The following is a 24,132-nucleotide window of genomic DNA, read 5'->3' as shown; positions in this document are numbered from 1 at the left end:
CACACCAGTGTATAATTAATTTGGAAGGGGCTGGTCAGTCAATCGAAGCGTGTGGACAATCAGTGTGAAGTAAAGCCACTTGGGTTTTAAAGAAATAAATCATGTGAGAATCACATCTGAGTGGAGTACTTGACCCATAATTTACCAAGCCAAATACAGAGTGCTCATGGATTGCCAAAAGTAACGGCTAACACTCTTTCTCCTCTTTGCATTCTGAATGGAGGCTCAAGCTGTTTTTGAAAAAACTTATATTTCAAGTGTCAAATGCAACTCACCGAGCCTTTCAATTAATACTATATGAAAATGAGTTTTTTTACCTGAGTCCTGCAAATGTATAAATTATGAAATTCCTGTGGAACACTTGGTCTTGGGTCATGGGAGAATATTACTTCCAGTTCTCACACACTGTTTACCATTGCTATGAACACATGGCAAATTTAATCTATCTGGAATTGAAATGTATAGTGGTTATATGTATCATGTGGGTGAAACTGTAATACATCATGATGCTAAACATACCACACAGTAATCTCATGATTAGCAAATAAGTCCTGTGAATTATTCTTGTCTTCAACAGTTTGCTTATCTGCTGTGGTAAGGGATTGCGTTTGGCAATCCAGTTAACTTGAGAATTTACGAGTGAGCGGGAATTGACTGGTCAAGTATTTCTCAGTTATTTCAAGATGGCCGCCCGATCTCCGATTTGGAATCGAACTTTTTTCTTCCAGGTAAGCAAGAACTACTGATACTGTAATCCCTTTGTAATCCTCTGTCATGGAATGTTCTGTCTGAGAAACTGAAAGTAAGAATTCCAGTTTCTAACTTGAATGTCCGCAATCAGTGTGTTCATTTTTGGCATGATGCTTGGCGTATGATGTTTGGTAGGCTTTTTTCAGCAGAATATTTCCATTGATAAAGAGGATATAATTTCTTTGAACTTCTTTTTCCTTACAATGCTGCCCACAAAATATAATTTGCCTCCTCTTTGTGAAATATTTTGAACAGAGCAAATGTGAATTATTTCACATGAGCATTGATGATAATGATAACTGTACCAATATATTTGAAATATGCAATTTTCATGACATGGCTCTCGTCCATAACACCCATGGAGCCTATCTTAAAGATAATCCTAATATCTGCTAGATTCTATTTGCAAACTGTTGCCTAGGTGTTCTGTAGTTTAGTCCCATTCTACATGGGACTGTCAGATAGTAAAGGAATTAGATGTTGGTGTAATGGTTGGTTGGCCTGGGAGCCAAATGATAAACAACTCATTTGTACTACCAGGCAAGCAAAATGTACTATTTGTTTTACAAATGGTGATGTGTTAACCTCACACATTGAATTGAAAATAGGGGTAGAAATCAGATAACTAGGTAAATACAAGCTGTAAAGTAATCATGTTCAACCACTTACAGGAAAAATCAAACTGAGCATTGATTGAAACTGTTGACATCTGCTCCAAGTGTACTTTGAAATCTTCTGGTAATATTTTAACTTTTCAGTGAAGTTACAGTAGCATGACTAGTTTAGGGAATAAAGATTTTCATCACAGAAAGTTGTTTGGTATCGGGTCAGTGTGTAGTATTGAAATCTGAAAAAACACTACACACCCCACCGCCATCCCCATTGAGACGTTTCCATTAATAAAATCAGTCCTAAACATTGTGACAGTTTCTGGACTGGTCACGACAAAGCACTACAGTATGTAATGACTAACTCAAAATTCTATTCAATGCCACGTTTATGTCAGTCTGAAAAATGCCAGAAAAGGTTCGTCAGCAGTGCCACGTGTAAGCTGTCACAATGCTATGCATGTATTTGAGTCTTGTTGTTTCATTAACTTGCTTGATCCAATTCAGGCATTATGTGAATGGATTGCAAGAATGAGATTTCCCGCAGGACAGCATTTCTCAGTCGGAGAAATTCCCCAAGGGAAATAAGCACTGCCTCATTGGCTGGTTCAATACAAAAATGATAGCTTCCTGTACATTATGTTTGTGAAGTCTCATACATACAGCATTGAAAAAGCTATTATCCTGGATTCTTTTCTCAATAATTGTGTGATTTATCGTAGACAACTGCAAGACTAGACCGCTTGTCTCTGCTGCCTTTCCTTCCATCATATCTTGTAATTTGATCACCATAAATAATATGGCAGCTCCTCCAGAGATTTACAGCGTACTCCTACTGTAGCTCCTGTTGTACCGGTAGTGTTGTTCAAAACATAACCAATAATGACGACGCGTATATGTGTAAACCACACAGATTTTATTTATGAAACATCTGGGGGGAAAATGGAACAATAGACATTCTGAGAACAAATAAACTTGCTTGATTGGTTCATTAATGGCTACATCTAATGTACAGCATATCGGAAATATTGAAAAAATCTATGTCATAAAAAATTGTAAGAATGCCATATTCTTGAGAATTTGAAGAAAGTGATCCTGCAACACAATTTTTTGTCTAATTGACCCGTAGTCTTGGACAGAAACCAAAGCCCACTGACCTGTAAAGTGTCGATATCAGATATAAATTGATACCAATTTAAACCTGCTGATTAGAATGCCTGTGAAAACGACTTAAAACTGTTTGTCAGTTTTAATATACAGGACAACAGTGTGTCAGAAATTCCTCAGAAAGAATATTTTCTACAGTATTTACTGTGTTATTGTTCAGTCCATTGGAATTGCAAATATTTGCATGATGAGGTTTTGCTATGTAATGTATACGTATACATATGTTCATGTTTAGTTCAGTTTTTTGTCTGTCTACATAATGTTTATGGCAATGGTAACTAAACTTGAAATGTTGAAATGTTGATATGTGCACAGTAGCACACTTCAGTTTAGAAGCCCAGTGAATTTAGGAATGTTTTGAAGGCTATCAATTCTGTGTTCACAAATACTTCTCATTCTTTCCCTTGCTATCTTCAGACCTTGGAAATATTTTTGTATTTCTACACCCAAACTGCCAAGGATGTTACTGTTGTTAGGATTGTGCACAATCAAATAAATTTTACAGACTAAATATGCAATTCCTGTGTAGTAATCTTTCTTGGGTCACCGGGCATGTTATTGTTCGGAGCGGGTGATATTACCTATTGGCACATATACTGTTGGCCCAGTAAACAGCCGGGGGTATTATCATGCAGCTTCTATTGTACCCTAGGTGGATGAAATTCTTTATGCCTAGCATGATGAACGTCGTTAAGCTGTTGGAGGTGAATCTGAATGAGAGGTTGATATTTGTATAAACATTGCTAAGTTACTGGCACAGGGATGACATTTTATGTTTGTCGTCCCCACTAGGGTCACGGTAGAGATCTGCTGACCCAACTCCCAGGGGAGTAAACAATTAAAAACAGAACAGCAGACCAGCCTGAAGGCAGATGCACAGTGCAATGAAAAGCAGACCAGTTATAAAATTTGGCATTAATGATTTATCAGGGCCTGGCTGCCAGTATCTTGAGTCTTTCTTCAAGTAATGGCATCATAGCTTGAGGCTTTGAGCAATGCTGATCATAAAGACTTCGAAATCCTGCAGAGATGCTGTGATTCACCAGCCAGAGTGCAATGGAACAAGCCTTTAATCAAGTATTAGTGATTAAGTAGTAGGCATCGTAAAACTGAAACTTATTAACTTTTTACCTTTGCCGTGCTCACAAAGGCTTTAAACTTGTGTTTTTTTGAAAGTCAAGCTAGAAAAATGGAGATTCACTGTGCCAGTTTTTGTAGCGGAGAAGCAAATTACCTCAAATTTTAACTGAAAATGGCTGTTCTTCTCTTTGTCAAACCCTGTGAGAAAAGCAAAATTTTCACCTATGACAAAAAAAATAGGAAAGTCAAAATAATTGTTTTCTTCTGACTTGTCAAAAGTAGCTGTTGATCAGAAAATAATCGTTAGATGTTGAAAATAAACAATTTTTCCTTTGAGTATATTTTGCCAGTTTTGTGGTTGCATTTACAACAACCATGGAACCACAGACATGGATTTGACAGACGCTGATTCTCATTCCCTTATGGCTGTTTGTTAACGAAAAACAATATGGTACAGTATATGTGTGTTAATTCCATTGTTACATTGTTGGCAACCGAATTCTAGTCTGGATCTAGAATTAATTTGTTGAAACTAACACTGTGTATATCCTACATGATACAGTGCTGGCAAGGCTAATGCTTTGTATTTTAACATACTACTTGGAGAAGACTAAAAACTTGTAGGCTTTCTAGGACAAGAATTGGGAAAAATATTATCAAAATTTACAGCTGTGAATAGCAAAGTGTGAAATGTACTGAGACAGGAAGATTAGATTGCACATGCTGCTTTTCAAAATTTTTGTTGATTTTAGCTGATATGAATTATGATATCTTAATATGACTTGAAAAGTATACATTTATATAAAGATATTTAATATGTAAAGTCAAAGAACTTAGAATAACGTTAATGTATGTATTTTCAAAGAATAAAAAAAACGCATTCTACATGTATTTGCCACCGTCTCAAACTACTACATTTCTTTGCTTCAGCAGTTTTACATACCTTTGTTGTGCTGTGTAGACCTAGATTATAGATACTTCAATTGGACTCGGAGCTTTGTTAGTGTGCAGTGACCCATGTGTATTTGACAAACAAGGTAATTTACCAAGTGCACCATGTTATAACTGTTACGGAAAATACAATATCAGTCATGGGCAGTGACCATGCACTACAGGCCATGGTGACGGCGATACTCATAATTCAGTGAACCAACCCTGTCAAATGTCAACAACCAGTTGTGCTGTTTACTCACTTTTGGCCAGGTGCAGAACAGAACGACTTGGTATGGATATTGGCTATTTACAATTTTGGCCAAATATTTGCTAAATCAAAAATGTTTCAATTCATGAAAAAAAGTTAACCCTTTGAGGGTTCCTTCCATCTCATGCTACCAAACAATCACAATCTACCACTTATCATTTGGAAATCATTTGAACTCCATAGATTTTGTAAGACACTGAAATACTAAGAATTGTGATACTTGATGACAAATACACCAATGATGAAACAAACTCCATATTAACTTCCCGCTTGTGTTCAGTAATATTCAATGTACACCATGCAATAAACAGAACATGTTGTAAGAAGATACAGCTCAATTAAAAAGGAAAATGAAATATCAATTTCAAATATTCCTTTGAAAAGGATAAAGGTGACTTACTTCACCCAAGAATATTTTGTTTATAATGTTGTTGCTATAGTAACATCGGTGTATACGTGTTCAATTTCAAATTTACATGTTTTCAAGATAACACATAAACAATTTAGTAAGTTTTCCGTAGCTGATTACTTGTACCTCATCTAAAATACACAGACATGTATATTTTACATGTATATATTTGAGGTTATATTACATGTAATATACAGTGTTCAGTTTTATGACAATAGGTAGCTCCAGTTGTAAATGAAACATATTTACCTAAATTGTTTAACAACAGGCCAAAATTGCACACATAGCATAATTGTATCTTATGCCATCAAACCAGGAAAAAGGATTGGTTTCAGTTCTTCAATGTAGGCGCCACCTTATTCATAATATTTGACTGTGGTTTGTACGTGTAGGTTGATGCTAATGAGCAATTTGATGTAGGATGCTTGAACTTAATTACTTTTTGGATGTGTCTGTGAATGAATTTTACAGATGTAAATGTCCAAGGCAGTATCAAATTTAATCTTGAGTTTGGCGTTTATTGATCAGTGAGTTGGCCATTGCGGAATATTTGTGTCGATGAGTATATTACAATTCAAGTCATTTAACAGTAGCATGAGTGCGTGTGGCATTACAATCAATACATCAATAATGACCAAGTTAATCAATATTAGACAGCGTTTCTTCCATGGAAATCAGTTATCAGCCAGTCTTGAAAACAGGGAAGTCTATTTTGAAGGGCATCTTCCATCTCTGGAATGGCATCAGCTATTTTTGTATCTGTTAATGACTCTTGTATGTAGTGTTGAATGTTGAAACACAGGTCAATGATGCAGCAGAAGTAGATTGCATTACATGGTAGCCAAAGGCAAAACCAAGGGTTGCGGTAATGTTGTATTCCACATGTGTGCCTGACTTGTAACTTATACAGTGAACAACTCCTCTAAATATTCATCTGAGAATGTAACACCTCATCGTTTTCATTCTTGTTGAGTTTAATTGAATAGAGAGATTCAGTGCGTCTTTTTAATAGAGTTAAATGATAGTTAGCTTTACTTACCGTCTTAAATAGTAGTGATACTGTTCATAGCAAAATTTTGGTTTGATTATGTAGTTTTCTGTCCAGCAAACATCAAGTGCTGTACAAGGAAATTGTAGTGGACTGTCTAAGTGAAGCAGTCTGGACCTTGAATGAAGTTACAGAGCAGTTGGAAAAGTAGTGAAACGTTTCATTTTGCATAAAGGCAGCAACCATACTTATCCAGTATTTTCACTGTGTCATCCATGTTTCACTCTGTAGATACAATACAATTAGGTAAAACCATGGTACGGAGAAGGTTAAAGTCACCGCCATGCTCACGAGTAGTACCATGTAAATGTGCAAATGATGGGTTCAGAAGCAGATTTCTCAAAACAAAACATAATGAGCATAACGTAGCATAGCATAGCATAACGCTTCAAATTGTTAAGCAGAAACTAAAATTCGTATACTGTATGGATTTTAAGATGTCAAAGTGATAAGTGATGTCAGATGTAGAAGAATGAGCCACAGTCCTATTATGTATAAGAATTGTTTAAATTCAATAAGTCACGATGGAAAATCTATGTAGCTTATTTTGATTAGTATACGCCTTTGACTTTGAAATAGGCTGACGTACTGTTTTGTTGTACCAGGTTTTAAGGTTGTTTGTAATCTAAGGATCTGTACACACTTTGAAAGTCCATGTTGGTCCTTGAATTTCAGAACCCCTCTAAAGTCCTTGAAAAGTCCTTGAAAATGAAACAGAGCATGAACAATTTGTAATCCACCCTTGATTTCAAAAATCATGAAAATTTACCATGAAGTTTGATTGCTTTAACAGTCAGTTTGAGTAATTTTAATTGATACAAATGGTACATGTACCAGGGTTTATTTTCAAAAATGCAACAAACAAAATATGTATTCCCATTTGATGATAATTTTCTCTATCACATACATACTCAACCTTCATTTGCATGAATGGATTGTCTCATAAACAGTACCTTCAAATGAATTATTTCATAGAAAAAAAACTAATTTCTTGGAAAATTTTTAGTATCTTGGAAGTACCTGGCAGCATTTTAATATGAATCCTCAAAATGAATTGTTATATGAAATAAACCTTTATTTCTTGTGGGTAATAATCTGCAGTCCCTGAGGAATCAACCATATTTATCTGATTAGTTGTTTAGTGGATGTGAAATGATTGGCTGGCTGCATTTTCTTGTCCTGGGGGAATCCATTCTCCTATCAATTTACTTCAAGGAAGTTCATTCCTTGAAAATCTCATTTCTCATTTCTACCCAGTAAATTGCCATCACAGTAAGAATGCTCGGTGATTCATGACTTAATTCCAGTGTATGGAGTTTGTGAAAGTAGAACCATATTCCACAGCTTTCAATTTGTATTCTGAACATACATGTACTGTAGATTAAGCATTTTTCATTCCAGCAACAGTTGGTTTAGTGGGGTATAGTAAAAATTGCATTGATAAGTTATTAACTATATTCATCGACAGAGCTGTTGCCTTCAACAAGTGTATACGTACATTACCATTAATATTAAAATCTTAAATGTAATACATTGTTCGGTTTGAAAAAATGTGCAATATTTTATGACTTATTTTGAGAGTATACCATTTCAGAATATACGTTTTTTGTTTATGCCATACATAGTAGTATGAATTGATTTCACACAAATAGTGCTTTTGTACGGAACATTAATTAACAGGAAAATGAAAACAGGGATTCCTGTTGTAGTTTCAATAGTTACAGGTTATGTCCTGAACCTTGTACAACTGGGATCAGGTTTGTTCAAGTGAATATGCAATAATTTTGATAAGGTATGGTTTACTAAAAATATGCTTTGATATCAATTTGATGGTCAGGATGAAGTGATTTTCTCAGTACAGTGCTTACATGGCATGCTGACCATTCTATAGCCAATGCAATAGCACGTCTTCCAAAATTGACTGTTGTGTCGCGATGTCTTTGTGAATTCTAAATGCTTTCTATCGTCACAGACAAAGAATGTAAAAGGAGTTTCTCATCCAGCTAATTCTATTTATTATTCTCATTTGCACCATACTTCCTGTCAACATTAAGAGCAAGCAGCGGTATTGATTTTCGTAGTTTTTCCATTTGAAAGAATTTCCAGTTTATTTTGTCATTCCAGTATTTATGTAAAATTCTGTTATTTCAGTGGGAGTACAGGCCTCATGCTTGGCAAAGCTTTCAGGAAGAGATTTTAATCATACATGTTGGTGTGTCCCATAGACTTGGCAGGTCCAAGCTGTAGCCATGTGCACATGTACAGTCGTACACAGTATGAAAAGGATAAACCGACAAAAGAGCTTATTCAGGATTTTGATACAGCAGAATTAACAGAGACAAATATTGGGCATTGAGAGGAAGTGAAACAGAGAAAAGTGGGGTTGAGAAATGTATGTTCATTAGTGCATCTCGAATAAAATTTGTTGCCATGGTATAAAGATGAGTAGATTTGATGGTAGAGTGGATGTTGTACTGTACTAGCAGCCTTGGTATATTCCAGGTAGTGGCTGTGCCTCTACCATACTGGTAACATTCTTTCACATTCATTTTCATGTTCAAACCAGAGAGACACGAAAAATACAGCTGCTCTTCAAGCTCAGGGGTGCAGTTTGAAATGAATGCAGTGCAAATCAGAGAGCAAGTGGCATCTTTGTTGCCACAAAATGTATTGTATTTGTCCATAGACAGTAGAGTAGGGGGCCCCCTCTACTGTGTATGATTTGTCCTTGTTCTGTGAAGCATAAATGATGTACATGGCACACAGTGCCGGTGGCTCCATGGGGCAGACTGGTTGAAGTGTGTCCATTTTGTCATTAGACTGCAGTATCATTACCAGGAGATAGATGACCTTTGCTTTTCATCAACCAGCTGGTCTTGCATTCCATTAATCATGTTTTAATTGCCAAATATTACAGCATGAATTACACTTACATCCCGAGGCTAGCTCAGAGTAATTGCAGTTTTCATTTTAGCATTTTATGCCTTCCATGAAAAGAAAGATAAATCTTGTTGATAGTGATGAAATCATAAATAACTGGTGTATGTTGAATAATATCAGACTTCAGCATGAAATATTCTATACTTATGGAGATTGCCTCTCAGTTTTTCTATGTGTATAAACATGTACTTTATATTGTAGCCCAAACATGGGACTATGTGCCCAAGGGTAGGCCGGCCATTTGCCGGACGTAAGGAGGGCAAATGGTCTCCTGCCCCGTGAGTACATAGTCCCATGTTTGGGCTATAATGTTTTTATTACATGCCACTCTTACAGTTTTCACTCCAAATATTTACAATGTAGGTTATTGGCTTATTAGGTTATTATCAAATTTTTTGTTTTCATCTCAGATGAAAATCTATTAAAAATTGAAGGATTTTCATAGCATTGATATATTTAAACCATAGTTTTGTGGTTTGTCAATTTTTTTATGCCAATTTTCCAAAAAACCGGATTTCCTATGCAAACTGTGAAATTTCAACATTTTTAATATCCAAAAGTTGTCAAGTTGAAAATAGCTCTGGTTCACTTTCAGTCACATGATGACTATGCGGCCGGTGACGTCATCGATGAGTTACCATTGAATCCTATGGAGCGCACAACATTCGATATATGAGGCATGTAATAAAGTATATTTTTGTAACAGTGTCTGGAAATTTGCCAATTTTTTGTTTGGGGTATTTTAGGTGATAAATTTTGCCTGGTTACATGTATACATAATTTACCCATTGCCGTAGTTTTGGTAGGTTTGCTCTTGTTGTCAAGCCATAAGTCTAGTACATGTATATGAATCCAACCAACTTTTTCTTGTGCTTCTTACCGCATTCTAGACTACTAAATAAGCCATGTACCCATGTTCTTAACCTTACAGTAATAACAGAAACAGCTACAGTACTTCTACAAATGAGCAAATAACTTTACCCATTACCTGAATGATACTGCAATGAGGATTTTTTTGTACCAAAACCAAAACTGTATGTCCAGCAAAATACAATCAGTAAAATACAAAAGTTGTCAAGGATGGACTTCAAGATTTATTTATAGAATTCAATGCATACATTTGCATGTATATATATATTTTTTTATTTGAAAGATTCCGCATGATTAGACATAATAATAACTTTGAAGTCATTCCATGATGACTCCTAGTTAAGTGATAGGTTAATCAATTTTGTAATAGTCAAAAAGTGAAATTTATCACTCGTAGTAAACTGACATTTTATTTGATCACTCATGGGAAATCATGAAGATTTTCCGAGTGCTAAATTTCCGATGGATGAAAAGTAATGCTGTGAAAACAATGTGAAAACTCATGTGACTTTCCTTTTTTTGTCTTTTTACCAAGTTTTAATTTTCCTTCGGTGAGAGCTGTTTCCGTTCCATTGCGTTGAAGGTACCCAGAGGTCAGTTTTGTCATAGTGACTTGGTTCACTGCAGTTGCTGTATGATTGCTCTACTGCTGAGCAAGAAAGTTGATTACTGTGTAGGTGTTTGTGGTGTTCTAAGGCCGCCATGATATATTACCATCTCACACTCCTAAGTCATCCTACACACAAATACAATTCTCATAAAGTCTGTATGTACGCACATACTGCTAGATTGTATTGTCTGCTGGATTTATTGCATTCTTGCCAGGGACAATTTACAGGTACCTCCCACGTATAAGTATGCAGTTATAATATATTCCAACTTTCTGTACGTGCATGCGTGGGTAAATTACTGTAATATACTTCATCAAAGACAGCCATTGCGGGGTTAACCTACAGGTAGCCTGTCAACATTCCCCTTTAATGGTCTGTTGTTTGCTTAAAAATACCAATTTAACCAGTGTCATACTGTTAGGCAAGTCCTGTGTAATAGGTATGAATTAAATGTTTCACTCAAAGCCTAGTTCCAATGGCTCAAGGGCCAGTGCAGGTTGTCCACAGTCTATTAAAATACTTGTGGCTGCCGACTGTCTTTTTTTTAGTTCTTACACTTAATTTACATTGTTTATATCGAGTTTCACTTCATTGAATCAGGTTATGGTACTCGAGTTATAAAGTGGATTTCTGTTTACGCAACGTTTTTCAAATGTCTTATTTCTGTACCAGTATTCAATATTTGGCTTGGCAATTATTTGTAGATCACACAAAGTGGGTAAGGATAGATAGCTTCTGAGTATAATTATCAGAACCAAACATTTTGCAACCATTTGCAATTTTCCAGCTCATGCACTTTATAGATTTTGTATTGTACCGATTGGCCCTGCTATAGGGAGTCCACAAAATGAGATCTGTAGAGAAGTGCCCCATTGCTGTGTGCAATCGCTAGTGGATAATGCATCTATAAATGTTTGTCTTCATAACCAAAAATACACCTAATAAACCACAAACTTGAAAACTCCATCATTTTTTTCTTTTCTTTTTCAATCCATGTATAATTAAAAAGTCCATTATTTGTCATTTGTATTAAAAATAGCATGATTCAAAGATGTTACAAGTTAGTGATATACCGGTATCTCTAATATATGTGTTGTAGCTATTGTGTAGTTTCTACATGCTGCGTAGTAATATGGGCAATGCTAGATCAACGTATTTTACTGCTTTAGGTATGTAAGTACTCAAACTTATAAATTCTTTTAAGTTTTTGCATTGAGTCACTGCCATAGTGATTTCACAACATTTCAGAGGACACATTTTGTCAACATAGCGAGCTGTTTCAGAGTGTGGGTGATTTGTTTGTCATATTTATTGATAGTGAAAATTGTACACTGGATACACCTCTGCACAGTGTGTATTTAGAAATACATAACTGATCATATGTGAGTTGTTGTATTCACTAAACCTCTTTTATGGCACTGTTATAAAAAAACCTGTTGCTATTATTGTTTTTACAACTTGATGTATGTCTAGGTGAGGTAGAACAGAGAAGTGAGCATGTCTAGCACTCAAACACACAGCCAGCATACATGTAGTGCATAGTTCTCATAAAAGGTCGGTCACATAACAAATAATTTGCAAAAATTCAAATTTATGGTCTTCCAGAACAGCGACATAAAATATTGTAAATCATTGTTAATGCATTTTTACCATGGGCCTGGCAAAGTGGAACTATCTGGCGGCTTCTGTCAGGTTATTGAAGCATGAGGACCCAATGATGACCTTTGATACAATAAAAACAAGGCGTCAAAATGACAAGGAACAGTTATGTGGTGTATACTTTGCTCTACTTGCCACTATGGCTGGACTAAACAGAAAGATTGGTTATTTCAGGTTATAGACCAAGGAAATTTACATATTCAGACTGTTAAAGTAATCCTACCAGATAGAAATGTTTGAACACCATTTGTACCTTTGAAAATTGACTGCTGTGGTGTCTTACAAATCAATTTTGTACTTGTTTTCACTGTACAACTTCCTAAAACTGTATTTTTGCTCTATAAAATAATTAATTACAGAGTAACACCCGTTTTTTCCTCATTGCAAATTAGAATATCTGTTAAAATATAGCAATGTGATATGCATACTTATAACTAAATATACTCCTTACTAAGCATGTGATATCTGAAAATTGTAATAAATGCTTGTATTCATATCATAGAAGGGCTTCAAGTAAATAGATACAGTACATGACATTTCAGTTTCATTTTTAAGGCGTGAATCCATCAAGCTGAAACATGTGTTTGGTATTTGCAAACTCACTGATCCTGTAAAGGTGATACACCCATGCCCTGCATGTCCTACATTTGGTTCACCTGGGTGAGATAAGAATAGTCAACAAAGCAGAGTTAGATGTCTACTGTAGATTAATGAAATGGGGACAGCCAGGTAACAATACCAAAGTTGTCAGCTCTGGTCTGCAGTTTTTAATAATACAACTGAATATTCTGATGGAGCATATTCCTAGTGAAATCAAAATTTTTGTCCTATGGGATTAGAACTAATGGACAACAAACTATTTGTGAAGATGCATGAGAGTAATTACGGCAAAAAAATACATGGATCATATCAAAGTACATTGTCCACTTTAATCCAAAAGTTTTGCCTCCTTTGTAACCTGCTAAGAGTATCATGTATGGATAAGTAGAGGTCCTTTTTTCTGTGTAATAATACACACAGATAGTAGACATGCTAATCCTTAGATCAATAGATCAAGCCAGTCAGTTGGGTATACCATATGGTATGATTGATCAGACAAATTTTCATCCTTGACAACTCGTATGTGCCAGTGGTGTATAACATACATGTAGGCTTAGAGTCAGACATTCCATTTATAAGGAATGGAAAGCAGCCTGGATCATTCAGGTAACATATATATACATTCTTGTATACCTTGCAATGAAAGGTTTATATCTTCACTTATATATACCGGTATTTTGCTCAAGGAAATGTGCAACGACATTTATCATCTTTTCTAGTCAATAAAAATTCAGACCAGAAAGAGAAGTATATTGCGTCCTTAAAAAACCGTGAAATGGGGAAAAGACATGCAAACTACCAATATTTGAAATTCAAAATGGCTACCATTCTTTGTGTCAGTAAGAGACTAAATTTTTATTTACTCAAATACGAAGTGATGACAATGTTAATTGTTGAAGGACTTTCTAAGTAAGTGTGCATAAGCTGTCCTAGCAAAGTACTATAAAATTTTGCAGGTTGTGAAAATCATTCCTAGAGGAGCATTCTGTGTCAATGTTGTCAGACTGCAGAGCCAAAAACAAGTGAAGTCTAGATTGGACCTTGTCCCATGGAGTTCCCAATATCTTGACCTTTCTTGTGCTGTTGTATTTGTTGGTGCTCCAGTCATCAGAATTAAACTGTGACGACAGTAATAATGTTGTGCCTGATCCCCGCCTTTTTCTGATTCAAGATTTTTTAATGTCATAATGTATATTATATCATACCAGTATATTTATACAGCGATCTGATGGTCGAGATGCGAAAAGAACCGTGGTATATTGGCGATATACCACGGATGGCATACGCGGGAGCTCTCAGCTTGAGCAAAAATCTGTTTTTGACGTTCCTTGCAAGAATTTCAATATACTGTTATGACATAATAGCAATAAATCACACCCAGCAATGGTATACCACTCGATTTTGACCAGTTAACTCCACATATGCACTCGCTATCACTCGTGCATATATATGTCGTGAACTGGTCAAAATCTTGTGGTATATTGTCGCTGGGTGTGTGTTATTGCTTAAACGTCTTGTAAATTTTGTATGTCGGCCATGAGGTATGAGGTACAAATAAGCAGTACAAATTCTGCCTTTGAAATAGACTAGTCAACATTTACTTTTCCTATTCATATAACTCCACACTACCTGTTTCTCAGTGTACCATGATAAACAATAAGTAGGGGCAAAGTAGACAGATGTTTGATATTTTCAGTTTAGACGTTAGCTCTTACTACAAACTTAGGTATGTGGCTAATTAATTTATCACAGGGGGGCAGTACATGTAGCACTGTCACAAGCAATTGTAAAGCCATTCAGACTTCATCGAAACATGTGGCACACAGGTTTACATATATTGCATTGCATCTGTAACACTTCAGTTCCATGTTTTGCATAAACAAGCTCAGTTCATGCATAGTGTGTACATTTCACTACAATGGTCTGTGGGTTTTGTATATTTTACTTCAGGGTTACTTTTCATCATGTCCATATGGATGTCACCGAAATCACAGACACCTAAACATAAAAACCATCAATTGAAAACAGACCTTCTCACATGTGAAATCATCAAGTTTCAATGCAAGTCTGTGCATATTGCTATGGTAACTAGTTCCTCATCCTACTGTATTGCCAATTTACCAGTTCTATTAAAACGCGGAAATTTTTTTTCTCGGTAATCATTAGCATAAAAAGGGAAAAGGAGAACAAAACAGTAGAGAAAATTGATGTCAATCTCCAATGGTTGCATGGCATTGGAATATGTCTTAGCTTGGTTGGACAAGAGAAGTTAAACAGATAGTGTGTTGCATTTACTGAACATTTTAACAACAAACGATGTCCACGTTTCTGTAGTGATGAATGATTCTATGATGGCAATCACACAATCATCTAACTTGTAACAAGTACCAATGAGTACATGTACCTTGTTCTTATACAAGGTGTTTCTACTGGCAACCATTTGATGAGTTGGCATTTTCATGTAATTTAAATCTATGGTTTGCACATCTTTCAACTCTTTACATCTTTTGTGTACCACATTTTCATGTCTCCGTCATCCTGGGTTAATAAGCTTTTTCAACAGAGATCACCAGCAAATGGTTGGCTGTTTGACCGTAAGTCAGGTCATATTACTCAGTAATAATTGAGTTCATTATAAGGTAACAAAGGTCAATGCCCTTTGAAAAAAAATATCAATACTGTAGATAAGCTGTAGTTTGTTTGTTTTGTATCAAATGTAAGCACAATCTGTCTCTTAAAAGACTGTATTGTACAGTACACAAATGTGGTCATGCTGGCACGCTTTACGTCCCGATCGCATCCCTCTATATATAATTTAACAATATGGGTTTTGCTGAGCTTTAACTATTCACTGGTACCATTTAGTTGGACTCCGCTGTTATGGCAGGACCATTACATCGTCAACTGGTGTGAAAGGAATAAAAGCAATGTTTATATGTTTAAACTGTATGAAATTAATGACACAGGGCGAACTCAGTGCGTCGTCTGTTTTTGTTGAAATGGGCCACTTTGTCATTTATCATAAAGCACTGCCATACACTTGAAAAGTAAACTTTCATCTGTCAGTAGATGTATGATCTGGCTCTCCTACATTCACATGTGCAAGTAAAACTCTAGTTTGCATGTTCTGTACGTGATAAATCGTGCATGAAGATCACATTTTCGCTGAGCTGGGTGTATCTATTGTCATGACAACTCGGCATGTTTCCAGGAGAAAGATTGCATTAGATTTGGTGCTTCAGGAGCCACCCACAGGAATATTTCTAAAGTACATACATTTTCCTGTTGAACTGCAGAGCTCACATCATTAAATTTGGTGCTTCGGGAGTAACCACAGGAATATTTTTAAAGTGCACACTTTGTCCGGTTGAACTGCAGAGCTAACATCATCTTTGCCTCACTAGATTTACAATTTCCCCTAGGGTGCCCCTTTCTCCCTCGTAACCATAACAACTGATATTCCGATATTGCGTGGTTCTCAAAAAACGACCCACAGGTGAGTGAACACAACATTGCCGCAGTGTTGCTCCCAAAACAAGTAGTAATTAAAATTTCAAAGGAGTTTTAATTACTCTTTAGTGAAACAAATTGATGGGTATCTGCAGCACACGTGTTAGTGTAAATTGATGCACGCTTGAGTCTCTCATTAAAATGACTGATATCCATTAATATAAATGAGTGGCCGATGCCCTTTTATTTGACTGCATGATAGATTGTGTACTATGCCCCTTGTGTAAGGTAGCAATATTGTTATCAGGGGAAGTGTTCAGAAGATAAACATATGTCATTTTCTCTAAAGTCATTGGCATAGAATTGCTGTGAGCATTCACGAACCCATATGCTGGATTTGTTTTCGTCTTGAAAACTTTGTTCCCATTGATTCCTAGTCCTCTTGGATTATACAGCTGAAACAGAGTTTCTCTTTAGATGTTTGGTTTCTGTCAGCGGTCTAGATCCCTTCAATGCATCATGTTTCAACACCCATCATGGTTGTGTACACTTCTTTCCTTTCACAGCCATTTCAATCTACAAGTGGATGAGAACATTTGATCTTGGTCTGAAGATCTTTTGTGTTGCCTCAGCTTGCAAAACAACAGACTTCTCTGCTCCTGCTTTACGGGAGAATGTAACTGTTTTGATGTGCACATGATTGGTGTTTTGTATTTTTTACCCGTTTGATGCGTTTGTGTATCTCCACCTATCAGAATGCAGAGACTTTACAAACTGGAAGCTGATTCTTGAACTCTGTGCTTATTTTTACCTCTTTTGTTTCATTATCGGTCCATATTAGATAACTGTGTGTTAAAGGGCCAGTACCTCTTGCTTATGATGTTTTTCATTATTTTTATTTTGTATAATAATAGCTAGTTCTTGTTCTACTCCAAAAGCAAGTCAAAACATTCACTATTAGCTTGTCAACATAGCGTCTACATATGTAAAATACCCTGTTATTGTTTGCATTTGAATTCTTATCTGGACCAGAATCCACTTTTCAACAGTAACAATGCAGTTTACATGTGTCCTACAGGCGGCATGGACAAGCTGAATGCTGTGTATATCAACATGAATGTTTGGGAGTAGAACAAGGAATTATGATTGACATTAAAAACAAAAATAGTGTACAAAATAAAAAAGTTAGAGTTACAGGCCCATTGAACAGGCTGCATTCTTGCCAAGCAAGGCTTTATTCTAAAAAAGGTACTAGGGTGGCATAAATAATTGATTTTCTCACACATAGCTGAGCATTCAAGTGTTATGACATTTCCAACATTCAGAATATCACATCGGTTATGAAATACAAATAAAGATATTACCAACCATGTGTCACAGTACTACTTAACAGAAAGTATTGAGAATTAGAATTATTCATAAATTACATGGATAGACCCTGTGGTACAGCCAACAAGAAATTAATGATGTAATCAAGAAAACTGGTCATGTGGAATATATCAGTCTCAATGTATAGAACTGCCGTCCATTAACAAGTCTTTACAATGTTTAATTTACTATGAAATGAAAGTTGGACATACGTCAGAGCCATCATGGGTTATCAAGGACACGTCAGAATCATGGGTGATCGGGACGCTTTAGAATGATGGGTTATCTCAGGGACACACCTCAGAATCATGGGTAATCAAGGACGCATCAGAATTATGGGTTATCTCAGGGACACACCTCAGAATCATGGGTTATCAGGACACGTGAGAGTCATGGGTGATCTGGACGTCTTATAATCATGGGTTATCTCAGGGACACACCTCAGAATCATGGATTATCAGGACACGTGAGAGTCATGGGTGATCTGGACGTCTTATAATCATGGGTTATCTCAGGGACACACCTCAGAATCATAGGTTATCAGGACACGTGAGAGTCAGGGTGATCGGGCGTCTTAGAATCATGGGTTATCTCAGGAACACACCTCAGAACCACTTTGGGTATTGGTTTGTCCACCTGAAAATCACTCAGACACTGAAAATGTGAAATTCTGTCTGAAAAGTAGTTTTCCGACAACGTCAGGATCATATCAAGTGATAGTGCAGTGCATTGTGGGTAGCAAGACAAGCAATACTTTCACTGTTTTTCAATATTCACATTACCTACTACAAAAAAAACTACTACCCTCTCTTTACACAGTTGTTCCATTTCTTCTGTAGTGCAAACTGGTTTCTTTCCTTGACATTTATTCATGTTGCTTACATGTAGTTATAGATGTACATCTCCATTCATCTCGGCAAGACAAATGTAACCTCATTCCCTTCAGATAAATGTATATCTGCTCTAGTGCCATAAACATGATGACTTGACTTGCCAAATAATGGCATCAACCATTTACTGTAATCAAATACTCCTTACCAATTACACTCTCAATATGCTTTTTGGATATGTATAGTACACCTTTGTAGTGACAATTAGCATATATTCATGTGCATGTAGCTTTTGTTTTAAACATAACCAAATATTTCTTTTAAGTATTACCAATCAACAAATCTTTAGTGTTTATTTCCACTTCTGTACATTTCTACCACCTGTTTTGTGCAAGACAGTTTATTATAGGTTTCTAATGCACAGTTTTGCCCACTTAGTATTCTCCGTTGATAGTGACTCATCCTTTGATCAATGGATTCAATAATGTCATTTGATACACTTTGCGTGAATGAAACCGGCAGTCAGGAAATAAAGCATGAGATGGTCATAGGACTGATTGTAATCTGTATGTCGTTGAACACCTGTTTGTGCACAAGACACCTCAGCAATAAGATACGAATGCCTGTTTCAAACAACTGAAGCAGATGTATGCAGTTCAAAGGAAAAAAACCCCGAAAAATTCAGATAATGTAGACACTGATATTTAGACTACTGATAGATAGGATAATGTAGAAAGACAAAATGATAACTTATTTTTAGAAATGTAAACTGTATCTTCAATTTGGATTTGTTGTACTGTACTCCTACACATGTATTGGAATTTAACCAGTTAACCAGCAAATTTTTTCATTGTTACACCTTGGCAGAGATACATGATAGGATTAATTATTCAACAGCTGAATTTCTTAATGTCAAGAAGGCAAGTAAAAAAGTGCAAACTGATAGGCAAGTGCAAAGCTTTGTTGTACTGGTATGTACCTGGTGTAAAACAATAAATGTATGACATGAATAGCAGACCATTATTAAAACTACTATTTCATATACCAAGTTGGAAATATTGTAAAGATAGTGTTGTTACTTAGATTTTTTCCTAAGAAACTGAGAAACTTGAAAATATCATCAAAAGTGCCAAACACTATTGTAGATATAGAAGACCAGCTGATATTTCACGAGTATGAATTCTGTATTACAGTAATTTGCAATTTTCATGAAGTTTTATTTATGTATGTTTTATTTTGATACCATTAAAAATGAAGCGTGATCCATAATAAATGCAAAGAAAAGGCTTGACTGAACTGGTTAATGAGTAGCTATTTCCAGGTCATACTCACCCATTAGTCAAATATTCAAGTGAAAAGATAGACGTCTGGCATTTGTTAATAACCTCTCTTTAAGAAGTCTGAGCTCAAACAAAAGGCCATTGCACAGAAAACCGCCAGCTGTAGCTTGGTAATTAAATTTCAAGAAAATGAACGTTCTATGGTTTCATAACCTAGGTTTAATTGTTAGACTGTCTGTTGCTATGGTGTTAGGATGATTTGGTCAGGTCTACAAATCTTATTATAGTGCACTTTAACTTTTAGATATTGATGTAGGTAGTTCTGAAACATCTATGCATCTTGCAATAGTTATGATAAAACCAATCATGCTACTTTCATCATTAGGAAGTTTCTAGCCCTACGTGATTTGTATGTGGTGAGTGTTGGGCTGTTGGGTGTGCTGAATAGAGTGGCAGTGACACCAACGGCCAAACACTCACAACACATTGGGCTAGGACATTTCTAGTTTTACCCGGCCATTATGTACATTTTCATATATGTGTACCTGGTCACTGCACCATTTTGAACTTTTACATACTTGGTAACATACACGTACTTGGTACTTGGCTGATTGCATTGCAGTGTATCATTCCCTTTCACAAAAAAACGATGAGTTTGTAAGAAATGATGCTCTGTTTTGTGAAGTAGAACAATAAAGTTATAAAATGTTACCATTCACACAATGGCAAACAATGTTTCAGTATAGTGTAAGACTTCAGAGTCAATTGAATTCAGTGTACACTGTTGAATCTCCTGGAAAAAATACAGAGTGAAGCTGAGTGATTGTGCCATATGATTGTATTTCTTCCATTGTTTGTGTTACTTTTGTTTTTGAAAGAAATTAACAGACAATGTACAGTAGAATAACACCACAGTGGCCATGAAAAGTCAGGAAACTAGAGTCTCTGTGAAGATGTAATACAATACTGAAAATCCCAGGGACAAAGCTCACATCATATGGAGACCGGTCATTCACTACTAATATGGAACCAACTACCCAATGAGATTTGCTCTGTTCAAATATTAGAAAGCTTTAAGTCTAAACTAAAGACACACCTCTTCCAGATAGCTTTTTTGTTCAGTGACAGTTAGTGAGCATCCCTGATGGACTCTAGTGGTTTTTAAAATGTTTATGATGATGATGATGATGATGATGATGAATACTCCAAATACAGTCATGTTTCCTGCATTTTGTCTGACCACATCCTGAATAACCAAGGGGCTGTACAAAAAATCAACAGTTTTAAAAAGCTAGTCAATGCGGATACGGTTTCTACATTACGGGCTGAGTACAGTGTCTGACTTGTCTGTCTGTTTTGGTGGAGTAATGAGAGAAATTCACACAATGTTTGACTTTTGAAGATGATGTGGTGCTTTTTTGAAGGATTCAACACATGATCAGTAGCTAGCATCTTTCTGATGCAAATTTTACCATTTAACTAAAGCTAAATCTCTGTACTTGTTTGGCCCAAGGATATTTGTATATCATAAAAATAGTCAATCTGATTAAGATCTGATGTAGAGATGGGTCAGTCTTTTACGCTATCATATTAAGGTCTTTATTTTCCTGCGAAACTCTCAGGAAGTTCTCTGTCACTCTACATTGGATTTTGATCGGGTTGAAAAACAGTAAATATGGTCAATTTTGACTTCATTAGAATTAATTCTAGCAGGGTTTAAATTTCACCTTGAAAAATATGAATAACAGTAGCTCTTCCAAAATGTACGATTTTAATGGTTTAGTAAAAAAAAATCGTTCAAACTCATGCTCAGGTACTCTTGCATAAGGGTGGATTGCGTCTGTGTAACTTGATAATGCTCAGATGTGTTTGACTAAATTTTTGAGTCGCTGAAGCAATTTCAAACTTATTGAACTCATTGGTGTTTCCATGACATTGTGTGTCTTTTATAACCTACAACCGTATATCTTCAGTAAGATTACTCATGTATTTGTTACTTTGCTACATAAAACATCAATATCCATATATAAGTCTCATGAATACTGCACAATGACCCTAGTGACCGCCGTTCAGCAATTTGCTTCAGTATCAGGTTACAATCACCACCTGGTGGCTGCATCTAAGATTCATACGCCTAGTTTCCTCTCACAACAGTGAGAAAGACTGAAATCCATATTTATTGACAAGAAAGCCAGGGGAAGTGGAGACTTTACAACGGATGTGTTAATTCTCGCTAAAGTCATCCCTCCTTCCTATTTTGCAGCTGGCTTTCTCAGCTGGAACACATGGTTCCAAATGCAAAACATATATTCAAATGGTCATACATTCCAATCTGTAAATTTGCTTCTCAATTTTGGTGAAGTGACCAAATTTTGATGAGCCATATGAATGGAAGTCTTAACAATATCCACGATTATGGTAAATGTGGATGTTTGTGGAAAACCTCATCAGCTGCATTTTCATATTTTGACATTCATGCCTGTTTTCTTTTTTCATATAAAGGTGAATAAATACCCATGTCCTTTACAATGACCTTTAACCTTTCACCCCAAAGACAAAGTCAGTGCCCACCACCTAGATCAAGACAAACTGTACTTACTTGCAAACCTCAGAATAGCTCTCCAGGCAATGACGTGTGTGCATGTCAGGTACTTGGTACATCATTTATTGCAGATAATTGTACTTATAAACAGTAGTCAGGCATCACCAGATACTTCACTTATCTAATATTGGGGGAAAAATGTCAAACATCAGCAGTGTCACATCCAATCAGTTGCTGTACACTTCTACTGTACAGGGATATAACAACTTGTGAGAAAAATCGACTGCCACAAAATGCCCAGGGAAACCAAATCTGTATAATCTTCTTACTGTGTGATTACTACTGTGACTTGGGAAGTTATTGGGAGTTTTAAAGCTACTGTAATACACTTTGAATGGAAAACCACGTGAAAAGACCAGTCTTTATCACTGTATCATGGGTTTAATTTTGCGTAATAGAGGATCAGAGATTTAATCTTGTGATGCTAGGGAATATTGAGAAATGGTTCTGAACAAGGAATGCTGCGTATTATTTCGATTACAAGATCACTGAATTGAATGTAAGTATGAACCATAGCATTTTGCGCTCAACTCAAATATAATTCTTGAGTCTATTTGAATACTTCTATAAATTTCTCAGTACTTCAATTTTCTTCATCAGCAGTACTTATAAAGTGAACGGTTTTCTTACATCAGGGATAACTCTATCGTATCTCTCAGAGTAACATGATACCTGAGCTGAGAGGGCATACTACACCCATTAATAGTTCAATGATCAGGTCTGTCTGATATCCCCATGTTATACAGCTGAAAGAGGAAGCCAGTTAGTGTCAGGAACGCACAGACCTGTACATCTGTGAACAATGGCAGCTACACATTCATATTCATTTTATAATTTTTTGTTTTGCCACATTTTCACTGGCAGTGGTGTTTGTCAGGAATAATATTGGCCAAATATATCCACAGGGTGTCATGGCCAGCACCATTCAAAACAGTTTAAAGGACTGAGGACTTGAAAAATGTAATATATTTGCCTGGCTGACAGCCAAGGCTGTGGCAGCCTTGGTGATCTTGATCTTATATCACAATTTGATTGTGAAGTATAAGCGAACCACTGCTTTATTGCCCAGCTGTACAGTGTATCAAATAAACAAGCATTAGACCTCTAGATCCAGGAGGACTGTGAAAAGTTGAGACAAAACCTGCAAAGCGAATATGCAGACATCCTCCTCCACTAAAAACACACACAACATTACTAATACTAGAATGGATAAAAGTATTGAATTTTTGACAAATACAAATGTAAGTATTCTTGCTGTCTTTTCATGAAAAAAAAAGTACATTTAATTTAAAATTGTAGGGAGCAAAAAATTTTTACTTGTTCCAACCACCTTTCAAAGCATTGGTCTATCCCTAATAGACTCCTCTGCGGCCCTCAAATTTCAAATGAACATGTTAAAATGAGCATTTACAACTCAGAAAGGACATGAGTTAGATGAGTTTTCTCCTTGCTACAGGGCATATGTGTCTGTTCTGTTCATACGACGCAGTGAGAAAGTTTGATGCTTTTGTTGATAAAATGATGCCTCCTGCAGCCAGCCAGATATCCCCAGGGTAAACCTTTGTATGTACAGATAGATGTCTCCAGTGGATACCTTGGTTACAGTTTGTTTCCATGACTGCCAAATTTCACATCAGTGTGGTAGATGAGTAGCAAGGC

The 24,132-nt window shown here is 36.1% G+C and overlaps 1 protein-coding gene across 1 annotated transcript in view; it reads left to right on the top strand.

Moving 5' to 3' along the window:
• The window catches only part of LOC139114635 (divergent protein kinase domain 1A-like), an 85,160-nt gene that overhangs the window by 1,620 nt on the left and 59,408 nt on the right, over positions 1–24,132 (top strand). Inside the window, exon 2 of the mRNA XM_070676471.1 lies at positions 578–728. Coding sequence (XP_070532572.1) covers positions 684–728 — 45 coding nt within the window. The 5' untranslated portion in view covers positions 578–683. The remainder of the gene's footprint in view (positions 1–577; positions 729–24,132) is intronic.

The sequence above is a fragment of the Ptychodera flava genome, chromosome 16 (genome assembly GCF_041260155.1).
Source record: "Ptychodera flava strain L36383 chromosome 16, AS_Pfla_20210202, whole genome shotgun sequence".
NCBI classification, from domain to species: Eukaryota; Metazoa; Hemichordata; class Enteropneusta; family Ptychoderidae; genus Ptychodera; species Ptychodera flava.
This window is presented reverse-complemented; position numbering and strand designations above follow the sequence as displayed.